Below are 19,405 nucleotides of genomic sequence, written 5' to 3'. Positions count from 1 at the left end.
CAAAAAAAAGCAATAATTTTTATTTAATTTATATTTAATTTTCTAAAACTAAAACTGATATTTTCTGTTCTACTTTAAAATAATATAAAAGAAACCAATTTTATATAGATTAATTAAATATATTTTATTAAAATTAACTCCTCAAAATTTTTATTTTTTATTTCTTAAAAATATTTTTTAGACACTAAGTAACTGTAGAATTTATGAATAATTTAGAAATAATTAAATTTCTGTTATATCACTCGTTTCTTCACATAATAATATCTTATATACAAATAATGAAGAATTTTTATTTTTCTATCTATTTGCCTTTCTAACAAAAGAAGTAATTTTCAGTTTTTCTTTTTAACTTAGGCTCTTATCAAACCTTTTTATTCTAATAAAGCATACTACTTTCTTACTTGATCATAATATTTATTGAAAAATTGTTTAAAGTAATCTTAAGTCATTTAAAGCTTAAAAGAAGGCTTGATAGGAGCGTTTTAAATTTAAGATGCTATTTTTATTTTTAAATCAAAAAATGGTAAGTGATCCTTTTTATGATTTTTCTCTGACCTATTTTTTATTTTTTAAATGTTTAATTAAAGAATTTTATTTTTAAATTTAAACCTTTTGACTCCTCTGAATTTAACGTTGTCTTGCTCTTTATTCCAAATTTAATTAAGAATATTTGCAGGAGTAATTAGCATCAATCTAGCTCTTTCCATATTTATTTAATTTTAATTATCTTGCATAAATTTTTGCAATATTTTTTCATACTGTTTTATTATTCAAGAAATTTTTTTAAATAAAATTTTTGAAAAAAAATTTACTTATTAAATATTGTGTTAATGCCTGCTTCTTATTGATCTTAAAACAGAAAGTAATATTTTTTTTTTGATAACCTATTCTGCTTCTGAAGCTACTTTCATAGCTTACTCATTTGCTTTGATAATTTCTAATCTTATTGAGTAAATATTTGGTGTAACAATATCATTTGCATGTATGCTATAAGGAAGTAAACTTTTAGAAAAATCAAATTTATAATTAGTATGTTAAGACCTATGGTGACTTTTATTTTCAATAATTTATAATTTCTTCTTTTAAGGAGATTGATTTTCTTAAGAAATATTATTTGTATTGTCTTTTTAACCCATTTAAGAAATCATTTAATCATTAAGATCTTCTAAAGACTAGATTTTTGATTAGTTTTTGCTTATTTTTAAAGGGCTTGTACCTATCTTTAGTTAAACCTCTTATTATTCTACTTAAAGAATATTTCTACTTAAAACTTCCTTCAACTGTTACCCATGAGCTTTTGCTCCTACATTTCTTATAATGTTATTTTATTTAAATATTAAAATAAATGAAAAAAAAATACTTACAAGTTTGACAAAATTAATCCTAACTTCGTTTATTCTTTATTTGCTTACTCATTAATTAATTATTCAATATTTTAATTATTTGATTGTTCCTGACCATAAAAATCTGGTATTGATTATAATGTAAACACCATACTTCCCCTAAAGCTCATTTTTTTTTCTAAAAAAGTTTAATAATCTTCATATTTTGATGAAGCTACTGTAAAATCACCGCTTTAGCTCCTTTTGACACAATATTAAGAGCTGAGTCTTTCAAGTTTTTCTTTGTAAATCTCTTAATGTTTTGGATCTTGCAATCTTGTTGTGTTCCCATTTTAACAAAGCTAATGATTATTTATTTTTAATTAATAATGCAAATAAATTTATAAAGTTAATAAAAAATATTTTATTTGATAATTATCATGAAAAAAAAAAAAAATTCTATATTTGGTGAAATAAATAAAAAAATTAGATTTAAACATACATTTATTAAATGTGTATCCCATATTTTAGTGAGCTAATAAAGTTAAAAGTTTTAGCAGTTGTAGCACCACCTCATAAATGTTTGAATCCTAAAGATATTATTTCTCAAGCTAATTAGCTTTAATTAGATTTTTTAAATAGATTTTCTCTTTAAAAAATTCAAAACAATAAGATGAACTCTTCTTTGTGTGTTTTTTATTCTTAATTTATAAACTAATTTTAAGCACATAATTCTTAGAATCATTCTTTGTTTTGTAGTAAGTGTGAACATCTTTCTTAGAACCTAAAACAAACCAATAAATATAATCCTTAGTTATTATTTAAATTATTTTACCAATTTTTTTCGAAAGTGCTTCTAAATCTTCTTTAATCTCGTTACAAAAAAGAAATTTTCTTTCGCTCTTTCTAAACCTAAAATAGATTAATTTATTTTTAAATATATTTATTAAATTGATGTAAAATTAAATGTTATTTTTTTCTTTTACTAAACATTTTCAGCATATTTGATAAATATTGATTAAAAATTTAATCATAATTAATTAGGCAAAAATACTAAGAATTATAAGCTATTTTAGGTATAAAAATTAATATGAATAAACTTTTTTACCGATCTAGGATAACTATTTAAAGCTATGACAAAGCATTTCCAAATTTAAATAAATAAGCCAATTCATTCTTATGCTATTTTAGTTTTTATTTATTACAGACATTTTTTCTAAATAAATCTAATATTCTTTACTTTTCAGCAATAATTATTATCTCTATTATTCTCTATCTTCCTTTCTAAAACCAAAATTTATTTTTAAATTATATTGAATTTCCTTTAAAATTTTAAAAATTACTTTTACTATTCTAATTAACTTTTACGTTCTAAAACAGTTTAAATTCTTTCATCATGAAGTATAATTTTTTTTTACTGATTTTCATATTTCTCAATAAGATAATTTTCCTATTTGAAATTTTCAGAAAATTAAAAAATTTAAATAAAAAATAAAATAATTAATTACATTTAATTTCCATTTATCTTAAGCTAAAAAATCTTCAGATTTGTATAGCTATTTTTAAGGGCTTCCCAGATTTGAAAGAGAAGTAAAGTTACTTAGAGGAAATTAGTTTTAAATGATGCTTAATGTCTAACTTGAATTAAGTGGGGTTTTAAACGGTTCTGAATTTTAGTTTGATGTAAATTCACTTCTTGCCTGTTAAAACTTTTTAAATAGATATTTAATTTGTATTTCTTTAGGAAATTGTTAATTACTTTTTTCCTTGTTTCAGAGCTAAGTTATTATCTACTCCTCTAAAAGTCATTGCTTTTTTGTCTAACATATTTTTTCACTGCATTTTTTGGATTATGTAATATATCAGCATCTTTATATTCTTTATAAATTTATTCTATTTCTTAGTTAAAAATTGTATCACTAAGGATAATCCCTTATTTTTATTGATTCGAAATTGTCCTTCTATGCTCTGCTCTCATTTATATTTCACTAAGTCTTTCTCTTTTGGTAGAAACATCACTTTGCTTTCTTTAAATATTTGCATCTAATATATTATTAATAAATAAATAAATAAAAAAACCTGTAAATGAAATATAATAATTACAGTCGTCTTGAATTTATTTTATAGCTTAATTTTTAGGTGATTTTTGTTCCAAATTATCTTGCTAGCAAAATTCTTCATATTCTTAATCTAGCTAACCTTAAATAGTGTCAAATATAATTTGATTATCTTTGTACTCAAAGAAAGATGTTTTCTTTTTAAGATTTCTATGTCTTGATGTACTTTCTTATTTTTACAATAAATTTTTATGTGTAGCCGTGTAGTTACTTTAGCTCTTTATTCTTTAAAGCAAATCTTGATTACTGTTATAACTCCTAAAAAAGATATTAGCAAAATAATAAATATATATATATATAATAAGATTAACCTATTATTGGAAGTCAAAGGTCTTTAATTAAGAATCTATTTCTATTGTTAGTCTAGCAACATAATTTTGGTATTGATGTTTTGTTTGTATAAACTATCAGAAATAGCAAGCTAAGTATACTTTTCTTTAACTTAATTATTTATAGAAGGAGTCTATTTTTAATTTTATGAATCTTTTTAGTTAAAAAGTGTAGGCTATGAAAGAGATCTAGGCGCAGCAAATACTTAAGGATGAGTCTATTTCTAAATTAGTGTTTGCTTTTAATACTAATTTTAATGATGTTACTCATCTTCTTTGTTTTAGTGATCATTTTGTTTTATAGTGCTTATTTAAGATTGACTTTTATTTCTTCCTAGTGAAGAGTTTTTCCTAAGCTTTTTTTCAAAGTATTCTTAGATTTTAGAGATATTTTATTTTGCATTCTTAATTAAGTTTAACTTAAACTCTTTTAAATTTTTGTAAGCAAGCTCATTCGTTGCCTTTGTAGAAATTACAACAGTAAAGTGATGCCCACAAGAAACATCAACAACTTTCATCGAAGTAAATTCCTCAACTAAAATTGGATAATTATAGTCATTTGAGTTGTTATGTCCTAAGCAATTTTATTTGCTAAATTAAGAATATCGTGATAACCATTAAAAATAATGACAATAATAAATTGTACTTTTAACCCCATGTGTATAGGAATCCCTTTCGATCTATTGCAGCATTATGATAAGCACATGAGGATATTTTTACAAAAAACGCACCAGCAGATATGGCTTTATCATCATAACAAAAAAAACTTGATATCTACTTTGGTCTCAAATAATCCTAGATATTAAATATATTATATTCTTTATAAATTTGAATTTTTTCATACTAAAGGAAGTTCTTTTCTTTGTTCGTGTTTGTAGTAAACAGTTCTTCCCCATGTAAATATTTCTCCTTTAAAAGTCAATGCACAACTGTGTCTATACCCACAACTAGCCTAAATAATTCTATGCTCTTCTAAAGCTTTAATCTAATTTAATTTTGTAAAAATAAATTTAACAGTTGTTTACAGACTATTTATTTTACTTATTGAGGATCTACTATTACGTAGTTGTATTTACCTTTGACACTAGAATGTCCAAGTTTACCATCTGCTCCATCTCCCCAAGAATATATCAATCCATCTTAGTCCCACATCAGACAATGGTTTTTTCCACACGATACTCCTTTTACTTATTTTACCTAATAATAAATTAAAATCAAACTGAATTCCATAAATTTAAATAATACATTCAAAGGTAATAACACTTAAAAAGGCTTTTAAGTATACTATATGTTCTATTAACCACATCCTAATCTTCCTTTAAAGATAAATCTTTTATTCAAATATGCCAAAAATATTTATTTTACCTTTTTCTTCTTTCCCAAAAGAAAACAATTTATCATTACAAACCTATTAAAAAATAATTGTAAATAGTTTAATAATAATTCTTATGTTTTTACAATTAAAGAAAAATGTTCTCCACAAGCTATAGCATCATATACAGTTTTTCTATTTAAAAATTAAAAAAAATGTCGATCATTAAACAAATAAAATAAATTCACCTTTCAAAAGATTCGCTTTGAGACACAAACATGTTTTTCCTTAATTTTAGGAGTTAATACTAATGCATTTCTTTCATGTTTTCACCTAATATTTTTGTTATTTTTGTTTAAATCTAATTTATCACTTATTTATTATATTTTTTACCTAAACAGCCATATTAAGTACTTCCCCAACTATATAGTTTTTCTGTAGCTTTTTTATAAAAATATTAACTTAGTTAGAAATTTTAAGAAAAATGATTTTTTGAATACTAAAGATATTTATTTTAAAGAGATAAATAACAATTACTTGAAATTGCAAGTGCGTGAGTTTAGCTTATACAAGCATTCAAAAACATTTTATCATTCAATCTACTAATGTTAAAAGGTCTGTTTACAATATATTTCATTTTATAAGTTCCTAGTTATCCATTTAAACTGGAACCAAATCCCCACAACTCATTATTTTCTAAGTTAAAAATATTTAAGAAAATTATAATTCTGCTAAAGCATTTTACCATCTATTAAAAGAGTGGATTTATATCCGCATGTTACTTTTTTAAATTTTAATTTTCTGGGATCAATATGCTAAATCATCTACAAATAATCTGAATAAATTTCTCTTTCTTCTTCAGTTTCCATTTATGTAAGCTCAGAGGGATTAAAATTCACGCATTTAATCCTGAATGGCAAATTTATATAAAAAACATTTAGTATTTTCTGAAATGTTTATAAATTAATGCAATTTTAAAATGTATTTACACTTCGGACAAATTAAATTTATAATCAATTATAGGACACATTGAAGTTTAGCCAAAATAAAAAACTATATTTATAAAATTGTAAGCATAACACAAATTTGTTTTCTTTTCAATAGAAACTAGTTACCTTAAGTCATTTTTATATCACTCTATTAAAATTTATATACACTCTACTCTATAAACAGCAACTAACGATACTAAACTAAAATGATAATTAAGAATAATTAAAGTTTTGGATGATTGATTCTCTAGTAGAAAAATCTTTAAGACTATTAATTAATTAATTGCTCAAAACTTTATAATTAAAATTTTGAAAGCAACGGTTGATAGATAAACTTTCAAAGATAGTTAATAATATAGGAGTTATCTAAAATACTGAAAATTTCTTTTAATTATTTAATTAATTTACTATTTAGATTTCTTACTTATTTGGTAAAGATTATTGATAATGAATATAGTAGAATATTCAAAGAATTGTGCAAAAAATTACACTTAATTAAAATTTTAAAAAATTGATAAAAATATTTAAATCAGTTAGAATAATTAAGAACTACAATAAATAAACTGTGTAAGAATAATATTTCTAAATGTAAATTTAATAATTTATTTTTAAAAGTAAAAATATGGAAAGATAAATTAGGTTGAAGACATAATATTTAATTCTATGTAAAAAATATAGTTAAAATTAAAATAAATAAATATTTATACTATTTTATGCTAATAAATATTATAATAGTCAGTTTCATTATATTTTCTAGATAAAAAATAATGCTCAATCATAAAATTAAGCAAGCTTATCTTTAATATTTATTTTTTAAGTATTTATAAACTTATTAACTAAGCAGATCCTCTTTTATAATAATTTTTATTCTTTTATTTTGTGTCTACATTATTATTTTTTATTAAATTATGATAAATATGAGTGAGATAATGATTTATTTATTGATTGAGTGGTGAATGCTTTAGAAAGAAAGAAAGATAGATCAGTAGTTTTTATCAATTTTATGCTCTTTATTATTTTTTTGGTCATTAAATGAGCTTTTCTCGTTTTATATATTTGATTGTTTCTTTTCGTATTATGTGTTTGAAAGGTTCTTGTCATTCTATCCATTTTATATTGACATATTTTAAGATACTCGGCGATCATTTATAACTAATTATTTATAGGATTAAATAAAAATATAACAAATTAAATAGAAAATAATTTATCAAATTCAAGCTTTTATATAAATTTATTTTTAATTGTAAAATTTTTATTACCCTTCTCAGATTCTAGTTTTTTCTTTTCTTCATCTACCAATCTATGAATTTAGCTAGATTATCTTTCTTTATCTTTCCTAACGAATTCTTCTACTTTATTAAACTTAACCCATGCCTTTCCATCAATCAAATTATCTAACTGTTTATTTCATTTTCATAAATATTTTAGTATTATTTAATCTACTTTGCTAAAAAAAATGTTGTTTGTTTCTTAAAAATTTATAATTTCTTTACTTCTTCATTTATTTCTTTTTCAGTATGACCACTTCTTTTAACTATTTCCCAAAAGGCCATCCATTCATCTTCTGTTATTTGCCCACTATTATCAAAATCTACAGCTTTAAATAGCTCGTTGGTGTTAATCTTAGCAAAATTTGATTTCCTATTTTTATGAATTATGAACTTGTGAAAAAGATGCTTAATTTGTTGAGATTATTTAAATTCTTTTTTAAATTTCCCTATTTATATTAATTTTTTATAGCAAATAAATACCAATATTTTATTGTTTCATCTTTGTCTATAGACTTAGAACCATCTACATCGATTTTTCTAAATATTTGTAGAACTTTATCTCTAAGCTTTGGAGATAATCCCTAATTCAATAAAATAATTATTTTAGTAAGACTGATAAATATTGATAGTATTAGAGCTTAAATTAGAAAACAAATGCATACTTTAGAGCTTTTAGTAGAAGTGCAACCCATTTCTATTAATAAAATACTAAGTTAGATCTTTATTGATAACTCTTACTATTAATAACAATCTTTGTTTATAAAAAATAATTAAAGAATAATTAATTTTCTTATTAAGTTTAGATTAAATATTGATATTAATATTACTATTTGATAAAGAGGTAGATATATTTATATGTATTTATTGGCATATATTAAATGTTTTCATTTATTAATTTGATTATAGTAAACATAATTAATTTACTTATCAAACCTATAATACTTCAATTAATTTTTGCTGACTTTGATTTTTATTTTTTAATTCTAATCAATAATAAAAATTTGTTATGATAAGCCAAATAAAAAATTTATAAATTCTATATAAAATAACTTTCTAAGTCTTCAAAATAAAAAATTTATTTTATCAATAATTATTTTAATCTTGTTATTTTTGATATTAATGATTTTTCCAAAAAAAAAACCAAATAATAAATTACCAAATTAAATTTTTAAAAATATGCGTTTATTTTTGTTGTTTTTCTCAGAACCGTCCTTAAATTCTAATAATCATTATTTTGATTAATATAAAATTAGTGTTTATAATAATAATCTGATACAATAAAAAAATAATCTTGAGATGATTTAAAAAATAATAGAATTATCTGAAAATTGTAATTATCATCACAATTTCAAAATAATATTTTTAGCAAATAATCAAATTTGTTATTCAGATAAGGACAAAAAATAGATAGCTTTTGGTTTAATTTAATAAAATTTTAATATATTTAAAGTCGTAGCTTATTTAATACATAAATTTATAATATAATATATAGTTTATGTTCAGGCTACAGTATAATTTTAATGATAATATATATATTTTGCTACTCAATTAAAAGTGGATAAAGTAATTTACTCTAAAGAAATTATTTTTTTATCCCTCCTATTATTTAACCCAGCTAGTTTGGTATCAACTCCTACATCTCTGTCTTCAGGAACTTCATTAATTCTTTAAATCAATTAATTATCTGGATATTTAAGTTTCAAAGGAAGTAAGAGATCTAAGCCAGAGGAGGAAAATAGTATTTGCTTTGATTTCTGTTTAATGGCTTAATTCAAGAAATCTAAAAATCCATCATCATTTCTAAGAACAGCGTTTGTAGAGAAAAGACCACCTGGAATGATGATATTATCGAAAGGAATTTTTTTCTCTAAAATTTCTTCATAAGAATAATCACAAATAATTTTCTTTAAAGGTTGTGTTGGTGGGTAGCTAAAAGTAAATATTTAGGAGTTTTTATACTACTTTACCCAACCTGGACAAATTGTATAACTTAAGTTTGGAGAAAATTTTAACTTTTCAAATAGTTAATCAATTTCTCTTTAAACTACACCACTTGACATAGCAATCAATGAGATCTTTTGGCTATCAGCTAACATCTCTTAATATTCAGATCTTAAGAAACGATTTTAACTCATTAAGTGTTTAATCGAATTTGCAATAGGAAGCGAGGATAGGATAGTATTTTCTGGAATCATTTCAAATAACCCTTTAAGATAAAATTTTCCTGCTGGGTAACCATCTTTTGTTCTAAGTGGAGTAAAATCGTTTGCGGATGGTAATTTCTCATTCAAGTGAAAATGTTCATTAGACACCATAGTTACAAATTAGGTTGAAGCGTTTGGATCACGAGCTAGAATTACTCTAGGTTTATTATAAGTCTTAAGATTGATAGCTGGAATTGAAGTAAAAGTATTTAAAGGAATATTATGGGCTTTTAAGTATGTTGAGAATGTATGAACTGAAGCAGGACTGCCTGTTAAGTTTAAGCCATGATAATCACTTATGATTCCTGACTAAATAAAAACTTCTGTTCCTGAGCACATAAATATTACCAGTTTTTCTTAGTTTTGCTTATTTTCATAGAAAGATTTAAGGTTTTGTATAAATAATTGATTATTTCTCAAAGCTGATGAACTAGGTAAACCACCTGGAATGTATATGACATCGTAATCATTAAAATTTACTTTGTTAATATCCATAGTAAACTATTTAGGAATTCTGTATGAAGGCTTGTAGAAATCACTAAGAATAACATCTGATTCCAAACCGTTATAGTCAATTCCTAGAGTAATTTATTTAGTTCCTCTATCAATCAAATAGTTATAAAAGTAGTAAACTTCTTAATCTTCAACGCCATGAGAGAAAGCAAAAAGGACTTTCACATTTTCTAAGGCTCTTTTTGACGAGGCAACTGGTAGCTAAGAAGGATAGGAATCTCCACTTCCTAAAACATCTTATAATTTAGTTATAGTTTCATATTTTAAAGAACTAACTTAGCAGATAAGCAAAATTAGTATCAAAGAATATAAAACGCAATATTTTGAAGCCATTTTAAAATTATTGGGGAAATATTCAATATTTTGAATGAATTTATTTTTGATATTTACTTTTATAATAATCAATAGGGAGTGACTTATAAATTAATTTAAGAAATAATTCCAGAAATTTTAGAGAAATTTTTTTTGAAAAGAGTTGTAAGAGGATAAATTAATTAAGTAAAACTTATTATTATTAAAAAGATTCTATTTATATAAGAAAATATTAAATAAAATAGAAGAAAATCAAAAAACATTTAAAAGATTTAGTAAAACAATTAGCAAAAAATAAAAAAAATAAAAAAAGAGAGTAAATTTCACATTCTTAACAAATTTCAAGTCTTTATTCAAGTATAATAATAACTATTATCCTTGATATTATTTATTTATTCATAAATAAATAATATTTAATTAGTAAAACTAAAATTAAGATAATTAATTACAAGTAATATTTTTCTAGAAATTGTCTATAATGTTTATTACATTTATATTTTTTAATATAATTATTCAAATTTTTCTCAAACTTATCCTTAGAAATATGTAAATTCAATATTCTTTTTCTTGTATTATGAAATTCAATTTTTTATTTAAACAATTAGATAAATTTTTCACAAAAATAATTCTTCTTCTCAAAATAAATTTATTTTAGATTATGTATTTAAAAATATTCTTAAAGTAGTTTTAAAATAAGTAAATAAATAAATGAAAAATTTTTGGAATTTTATTTATGATTGAGAATCATTTATTTTAGCTTCTCAATAATACAACATTATTAATTCAAAAATAGAATAGGTTAATCAAAATTATTATATGAATATTTATATTTATTATGAAATTAATTTGATAAGTAAAGTATATTTTAATAAATCATAAAAAATACTATAAATAAGTATATATTAGTTAAAATAAAGATATAAATTAGTTTAGTGGTCTTTTTTAAATATAAATAATATATAGTATAATATTTCATTTTTATTTATTTAGTAACAAATTTTTTATATTAGTTTTTTTATTGTGGATTTAATTTTATATTTGAAATCAGTTTAATGAAAAAGGTTCTAAATATGCCACTCTGCATCTCACTCTGCACATCGGGCATGTTAATTACTCAGCTAGCCATGTTTACCAGCATGAATAACAGGCATAGTGTTAGCAAGCAGTGCTTTTATGATTGTTTTTAGGTACTTCATAGCAAATAGGACATAAATTATCTTATTCTTTTGAAGCAGATTTTATTGGAGTTTCTTCATCCTTATTTTACTTTCTTTAGTATTTAATTACATCCCCATCAAAGCTTGCTAATCCTCTTGCAGAATTTTGCAGCATTATTTTTTGATTAGGCTTAACATTCAGCTTTTACTCAGAAGGTGAGATAACTATTTAATTAGTAGTTACCTTATCGTCCTATTAGTTATCGTTTTAGTTGTATTGCTACAGTTTTGAAATAGGACTGATGCTTTTTATAGAACCTGTAGAGTTTCTTGAATTAATTATTTCTATAAATGACTTTTGTTAGCTCATTCCTTCTTCTTTTGTAGATGGAGTGAGTTTTAAAGATTTTTTTCTTTTTCTTAAGCTACTTTCAATCAAGTTTTCACTTTAAGGAGAAGAACTCTCTTTACTTTTTTATAGGCTTAAAGTTACTTTTTGATCTAAAGATGATTCTCTAATATTTTAATTTTCATTGATAAGTAATGCTTGGTGCTTTTTGAATATATCATTTAAAAAGTTCAAAGAACTTTCTTTGCTTTCTACAGATTTTATATTTAAGGATCCTCTATCATTCTAAGGACGCATAATTTCAAAACTATTAGAAGATTCATCATCTGATCCATTTCTAAAAAGATTTATCATTTCATCTCTATCTCCTTTCATTATGAGAGGTTTGTTAAGAGTAATTAAAGACTATTAACTTAATGCTCTATCTTTTTAGTTCATAATAAATGAAGGTTCTTTGGGTATTGAGCTTGATTTTAATCTTAAAATTCTAGGCTATTGTAAATCTTATTATGATTAGCTATTGCACACAATGTTTTTTTCTACGCTCATTGGAGATTTTTAAAAAACTACTGGTTCTTGAGATTCGTTAATAATAATTCTCCTTTTTTATCTAATTTATTCAAACATGCCACCTTTCTTAGAATTAATGGAAAATGAAGTGTCTTAATCTTAATATTATGACTAATTAGTCATTGAATCTTCAAATTTAATATTAATCCTTGCATCATTTGGCTTAATTGGTTAATTTTCTATTTCCATTTAACTTGTTTCTATATCTTTTAGTGTACTATTTTTTTATTAATTATTGCTAAATGCTTACTAAAAAGTTTATAAATCCGATCTCATTTTTTCGTGATCTTATGTAGTTTTATAAAAAGAATCATTTTTGCTTGGCTATTCGTATAAAAATGGATTGCTATTGCTTGACTCACATTCTTAAATTAACTAAAATATGTTTTTTGTTGATATATTTTGTGGTATTGACTGCTAAATTTTTCCTTGATTACTACTATTCGATTGAGACATCAATTTCTTTTAATTTTCCAAGAATATATTAGTAAATTGGTTATCTCCACTTTATTATTATTATTATTAAAATTTATTAGGACTAATAGAGAAATTATTAAAATTGTTTGGTGAGGCAACATTATTTAAAGGACTTTGCTAATTTTTTTTTTCTTTTTCCATAAGAATCTATTTAAATGATCCATATACCTTACGTTTACTATCCGCATTTTAGGTGATACTCTTTTCCTAAGTGAGACACGAAAGCTTACCTTCAGCTAATTCTTTTTATGCAATTTCTCTAACAGATTAAACATTGCTCTTTTTGTTATTTCCTAGCTTAAGAATTTCATCAAAAGTTGTTACACTTTAATTCTTAGAATTAAAAAAATTTTAACAATCATTCAGCAAGTATTCAAAAGTTGAGTAATTTTTTAAAGCAGGACGAACCCATCCTGAAATTTAATCTTAAAATTAATTTTATGTAAAACGATTATCGCATAAATAAACACTTCCATAATCATCCTTATGCCTTATTACTCTGCCTATGGCCTATTTTTTTAAAGTATAAATGAGCTTTAAGTTGAAATTTAAACTAAAAAAACCTGATTCAAAGCTCTAACTGTACACAAAAAATACCATTCCTTCCCATTTAAAGTCTTTAATTCAATATCGGTATTTTCTTTAGATTACTTTTTATCTAAATAATCCATTTTAGTTACAACCCAGGTATCGGCTGCTGGAGGGAAAGGAACACCTACTACCACTACAGACCTTGCTAGTTTGTCTGTGAAGTCTATACCTTCAGAAATTTTACCTCTGCAAACACAAAACATAATAGCTCCTCTATCATCTCTTTCAGCAGCATTACAATATGATTTCATAGTTGATGAGAGTTCCACATTTGATCTTGGCTCAAAGAAAACATCTTTTATCTTTATTTTACATTTTTGTTAATTAATATAAAAATAATAAATAATTTACTGCATTTAATCTCTAAATTATGTTAAGTTATGATTCTAACCAAGAATCTCTTGCTAATTACATCAATGAACCAGAGCTAAAGCAGACAAGAATTCCATTAGGTACTATGTTGCATAACTAAATTAGAAACTATCCCAATTCTTCATAAATTTTTATTCCGTTTTGTCTATTGTTAAATGAAAAATTCATCTCCATCTTGTTGGGTCCATTTTTTACAACTCCTCCCACTACACTTTTTTAGATGTTTATAATATGCGAAGTAGCTAGTTTGACATCAAACTTTATATTCAGTTCGCTTTCCCATGAGTTCATAGGATGTAGAGTACCTTATAATATATTAAAATTTTTACTATTAATATAGAAAATAAAGAACTTTAATATTACCTGAAGTTAGCATTATCGAATAGGGACCTTCATTCAATATATTTTAAAAAGCAACAGATGGATCAAGACACCATAGATTAATACTTGATTATTCATATTTAGTTGAACTTTTATGAAAATAAAATTTGTAATAATCAGATAACTTTTTAATAGTTTTTCCTTTCAAAAACAATTATTCTTATTCATACATATCACATATTCCAACAATAAAGCCTGCGAAGAAATCTATATTTTAGCATTTCATAGTCTGCATATCTTATATAATCATCGACAATTTTTTACTAATTTAAACAATTCTTTTCATACTAAGCTCTGCAGACTACTTATTACTTTTATAGCCAAAAGAGCTCAAAAATTGATTATCATTAACTTAATTGTCTTCTTAGTCAGTGTCCTTTAAATCATCACTAGTGGTTTTATCACAGACTAATTCATTACTTTACATGGCGTTTTTCTTAAAATTAAAGTTAAATAAGGTAGGTTATTATTAAGAAGATTAGGGTTTTGAACGATCATCTCTTTGTTTTTTAATATTAGTGAGCATGTCTTTGTAATCAAAAAATTATGTTCCACTTAATGAAGTTTTTTTATATTTTTCATAAGATATCTTCTTTTTGTTATTACTATAATTTAGTAACTATCCACCAATTTATTCTATTTTTTCAAACAAAGTGCTAACACTGCAAACAAAGCCATTAGTTCCATCTCTAAATTTCTCTATTTTACCTTCTTTCTCAAAATATTTTATCAAATTTCCTATAGCATTTATAAGTTATCTAGCTTCTTTTATATGATATGTATCTGTTCTCATATTAGGTGTTAAATTCTTTTCTAAATAATCTAGCTCTTTATTTGATTCTTCTATTAAATTTTAATCTACCTTATAGCTTGTTCCTAATAATTTTGATTTAGTAAATACAAATAGAATTAGCAATTTTTTATTTTTTTTAGAATTTAAATAAAATACCTTCTTCAGCAGCTGAAGGAACGTTATGAGCTTCATCAAAGATTATAATAGAATCTTTTAAAATAACTTAAAATTCCTAAAACCTGCTTTACTTTAAGAGAAAACTATACGGTAATATGATCAGATCAGCATCATCTTTTATTTCTCTTGAGTAATAATAAGGACAAAATTTTTTGCATCTCCCCCTTTCTTACAATTCTTCAATATCTAGGACTTCGTCTAATATTTTTGGTTGTTATTTACCTCCATCACCACTGTAATTATAAAATTAGCAAGTTTTCTTCTTGATCGCATCTTTGCATGATCCATTTAGCTCTAAATCTTTCAAATTTGAATATTCTTTTTTCAAACAGTACTATTCCCTTGAACCCATGATACATACTTTAGGTTTATACGCTGTAGCCTTAAGCTCTTTCATAACCTTTATTATTTATTTATGTTTAAAAATATGTAAATTGATTTCTTTGAATGCTTTAGAGTGAAAATTTGCTTATTTGGCTAAAAGGATACAGACCAAAAAAATTTAAAATTTGAAAAAAACATGCTATAATTTACTTATTTAAGCTGAGAATGAGTTCTTGAGCAAAAATATATTCTATTTACAATTCCATCGCTTTAAATTTATTAACTAGCCCTTTTTTATCTTAGCCAACCTAAGCAGGCACATAAAAGAGAAAGAGTCTTGCCTGTGCCTGTAGGAGATTGCAGTAAAGCATTACTTTTAGAATTCAAAGCTTCAACGATACTTCTCATATAGTCCTCCTAAATTTGGTATGGCTTAAAAGGAAATAAAATATCAACACCATGAAAATTTAATTGATGATGTATTAACATTTTTGCTTAATCTAACTCGATTTCTCTCTTGCTAATATGGTGCTTCTCTACTTTTATGATAGGCTCTAGCTTTGCTTTTTATCGTTGTTCAACATCTAAAATATCACTACTACTCATAAATTCAACAACCTATGCAGCTTTGAGAGGTCAATATAATTTCACACTAATATTTATTTCACTATTTAAAATCTATTAGAAAAGTTTACCCCTCCCAAGCCTTTAAATTACCTTTTTAGTGTATTTTTATATTTAATTTTCAAGATACTTAAAAGTAATACACTAAAATATAGATAGTATGTATGTTTGCAATGAATTTTCATTAGAAAAGGAAATGCTTAAAGAAATAATATTTGAATTAGATTATTCAATATTTTTTTGCGCCAACTTATATTGATTAATTCTTTTGATCAATAATTGTTTTCATTTAATTTAATTAGAAAGTATTCATCTATTATAAATAATTTATCATAAAATAAATTAATTAATTAATTAATTAATTAATATATTTTTTTTTAATTTATTAATAAATTGATGGACAAAATATTTATTTAATTTTGATAATTCAAATTTAACAGCTATATAATTTTTCACTTTTTATCTATGAGCTAAAAGAGAATTTTATTAAAATATTTGCACAAATAATTAAGTTTCGAGCATATTAAGAGTAATTTTAAGTGGTTATTATTATATCTAATCAATTATAACCTTATAGTAACTTACTCTTAATTTAATCATAAAAGTAGCTTGCTTGAACTTAGAAAATTTTAATAGTAATAGATTTTTTTAAAATTCATATAAAATTTTCAGTTTTAAATAAAATCTAATTATATGTTTATAACGTTTGATGTAATCGATAAATTTTCAAATAGAAAAGCTTATAATTAATTATCTGATTGATTTTCAAAAACATTATGTTTTTAGCATAGTGTAATATTTTCATAAAATCAATTCTAACTACTTAATTAAAAAATAACAAAAAAGATAATTAAAATTAAAAATTAAAGTTAATAAAACACATGGCATCATTTCAGCATAATAACGAATGCAGCTAATTGAATTCCTCAAATGAAGTTAATATAAACATAGAAATTATTAAAGGTGAGTTATTTATCTTTATTCAAATGACTTTTTCAATAAATCATGAAGGAGATTTAAAAACATTATTTAAAAGCTAGCAAGTAAAATATAAATTATTATTAATGATTAAAAATTTTAAAATAGGAAAATTATATTGGATAAGTAGTATGTTTCCTCCTACAGATGTCCACTATTTTAATATAGATAATAAACTTAAATATTTAAAGTACTATAAAGATTTTGGCCCAGTTTGCACTGCAAACATCGTCAACTTTTGCAGAGTTGTGAAGAGATATTTATTCTAAGATTAAAATTATAAAGATAAGCCTTTATTCTTTCATTCTAGTAATGAAAAAGAAAAGCAATCAAATGCTGCACTCTTGATAAGTGCCTTTCAAGTATAGATTAATTAGTTAATAAAAATATCTAAATTTATTTATCTAATAATAGGTTATTGTGCTTAACTAATCAGTAGAAAATGTTTGGGATAAAATCAAAGATTTAGATTTGCTATCATTTAGAGATGCAAGCTATAATGAAGTTTGCAATTATCAGTGTACTGTAACAAATAGTTAAAAATCACTTTTTATTAACAATACAATTAATTAATTAGATACTTGACTGTTTGAAAGCAATTAAGAGAGCAATAGATCTTGGATGGTTCAATGTAGAGACATTTAATATAAAAGAATATGAAAAGCTTGAAGACTAAGAGAGTGGAAACATTAGTGTCATAATACCAAACAAAATTGTGGCATTAAGAGGACCTGTTAGTGAAAAAAATAATGAATAAAATTAAATAAAAGTAAAATTAAAGTTGATTAAATTATATTAATGTATCTTATTAATTTATTATAGACTAGATATTATCGAATCAATCCAGAGCAGCTAATTCCATAATTAAAATTTATTAAGGTATAGACCATTGTCAGATGTAATTCTCCAGAGGAATATGATAAATTTATTTTTGCACCACATAACATAGATCATTTTGACATTCCTTTTCCTGATGGAAGCTGTCCAAAAGATGTAATCCATTCAATTATCATTTTAATTTTACAATATTTAAAATTATCTAAAAGGATATAATCAAATCATTTATTGAAATTGTTGATAATTCGAATGGTGTGGTTGGTGTACATTGTAAAGTAAATTTTTCAAAAAGAATTTTTATTTCAATTGGAAAAATTTGATCACTCGCTTAAAATGAGTCTATCAAAAAAAATATAATTTAAAAAAATACTATGTTTGAATTATAGTTATTAATAATAATACCTATTTACATGACTAAATATTTATTAATTTTGGTGAATTTAAAAAGGCTGGATTAGGTAGAACAGGTACTTTAATAGCCTGCTATGCAATATAAAAATATAATTTTCCTGCTAGAGAAATTATTGCATGGATCAGACTTTGTAGAAGTGGAAGTATTTTAGGAAAGTAATAATAATTCTTATTGCATTATGAATAAATTTTGAAAGAGTAAGGAATCTTTAAACAAGAAAATTCTTCAGATTCAAGTGACATAGAAAGTTAAAAAAGTGGAATAGAATAAGTTTTATCAGAGAAATAAGTAAATAACAGTGCTAATGTCTAAGAATAGTAACTTAAACAATAAAACTAGAAAGACAAAAGCCAGAACAATAAAAAAATAAATATATGGGTAAATATTAATTTATTTTAATTTTGAATACTTACCTTATTTACTCATATTACAATTCATTCAGAAAAAAACAGAAATTTAATTAATTAAATTTATTCTTACCTTTATATTAATAAATAGAGCTGCTTTGGAGGTATTTTTAAAAAGAAAAATTAAGAAAAAACCAAAATAAATATGGATAACATAGACTTCTATAAAGAGGAGCCTAATTAAGCAGAAAAATTAATCGAACTTCAAAATAAAGCTCTTTCCAAAAAAGAAAGTTAGAGAAAGAAATGATGAAACTTAATAATTAACTTGATTGTAAATATAAAGGAACTAAAATTTTAAAAATTTCAAATTATCAACAAATAAATATGAATGAACCTTCTTATACTATTATTACTTCATTTAATTTTAATACTATTTTAATTAATATTATCATCTATCTTAAAAACAAAATTTCTATTAAATGTAAATTAATTTTTTGTTAATGTTTTTATGTGTTTGTAAAAACATTTTCATTTAAAAAAATAATTTCTTATAAGCTTTTAAGATATAAAGATGTATATTTATTTGAATTAGAGATATTTTTAATTTTATTTTTTAATAATTTAATTAGTAAATTTTTTTGAAA

General features: G+C 23.1%; 5 protein-coding genes across 5 annotated transcripts; 1 reads left to right on the top strand and 4 right to left on the bottom strand. All coding sequences in view use genetic code 6, as the record gives it.

Moving 5' to 3' along the window:
• Nucleotides 1-332: 332 nt before the first annotated feature.
• TTHERM_00688810 (chromosome condensation regulator RCC1 repeat protein) lies at nt 333-6,334 on the bottom strand (the record flags this gene model as incomplete). Its single annotated transcript, XM_001026983.2, has 24 exons — nt 6,196-6,334; nt 6,070-6,133; nt 5,826-5,989; nt 5,618-5,776; nt 5,474-5,521; nt 5,329-5,413; nt 5,227-5,275; nt 5,134-5,176; nt 5,014-5,084; nt 4,810-4,965; nt 4,613-4,753; nt 4,415-4,563; nt 3,751-4,359; nt 3,426-3,697; nt 3,082-3,365; nt 2,831-3,031; nt 2,666-2,772; nt 2,431-2,606; nt 2,158-2,234; nt 1,825-2,106; nt 1,365-1,684; nt 813-1,311; nt 610-758; nt 333-555 (listed from the first exon to the last, which is right to left on the bottom strand). Exons 1-24 carry the CDS (start codon nt 6,203-6,205, stop codon nt 333-335), a joined length of 4,338 nt encoding a protein of 1,445 aa, XP_001026983.2. The 5' UTR covers nt 6,206-6,334.
• Nucleotides 6,335-7,051: 717 nt separating this feature from the next.
• TTHERM_00688800 (EF-hand pair protein) lies at nt 7,052-8,032 on the bottom strand (the record flags this gene model as incomplete). The annotated part of the gene is made up of 5 exons (XM_001026982.3): nt 7,052-7,221; nt 7,329-7,467; nt 7,563-7,710; nt 7,821-7,921; nt 8,003-8,032. 5 exons carry the CDS (start codon nt 8,030-8,032, stop codon nt 7,052-7,054), a joined length of 588 nt encoding a protein of 195 aa, XP_001026982.1.
• An 852-nt stretch (nt 8,033-8,884) lies between these two features.
• Nucleotides 8,885-10,390, bottom strand: TTHERM_00688790 (DJ-1/PfpI family protein; the record flags this gene model as incomplete). Its single annotated transcript, XM_001026981.1, has 1 exon — nt 8,885-10,390. One exon carries the CDS (start codon nt 10,388-10,390, stop codon nt 8,885-8,887), a length of 1,506 nt encoding a protein of 501 aa, XP_001026981.1.
• A 1,023-nt stretch (nt 10,391-11,413) lies between these two features.
• Nucleotides 11,414-16,166, bottom strand: TTHERM_00688780 (DNA repair helicase (Rad3); the record flags this gene model as incomplete). Its single annotated transcript, XM_001026980.2, has 6 exons — nt 11,414-13,432; nt 13,486-13,815; nt 13,865-14,190; nt 14,249-15,142; nt 15,216-15,636; nt 15,771-16,166. 6 exons carry the CDS (start codon nt 16,164-16,166, stop codon nt 11,414-11,416), a joined length of 4,386 nt encoding a protein of 1,461 aa, XP_001026980.2.
• An 899-nt stretch (nt 16,167-17,065) lies between these two features.
• On the top strand, nt 17,066-19,068 carry TTHERM_00688770 (tyrosine phosphatase; the record flags this gene model as incomplete). The annotated part of the gene is made up of 8 exons (XM_001026979.3): nt 17,066-17,147; nt 17,271-17,524; nt 17,577-17,687; nt 17,740-17,931; nt 17,985-18,155; nt 18,209-18,274; nt 18,448-18,789; nt 18,910-19,068. The coding sequence occupies 8 exons, from the start codon at nt 17,066-17,068 to the stop codon at nt 19,066-19,068; spliced, it is 1,377 nt and encodes a 458-aa protein (XP_001026979.3).
• Between the last annotated feature and the right edge of the window lie 337 nt (nt 19,069-19,405).

The sequence above is a fragment of the Tetrahymena thermophila genome (genome assembly GCF_000189635.1).
Source record: "Tetrahymena thermophila SB210 genomic scaffold scf_8253915, whole genome shotgun sequence".
NCBI lineage: Eukaryota > Ciliophora > Oligohymenophorea > Hymenostomatida > Tetrahymenidae > Tetrahymena > Tetrahymena thermophila.
The sequence above is the reverse complement of the archived record's forward strand: the minus strand, read 5'-3'. Positions and strand labels throughout refer to the sequence as shown.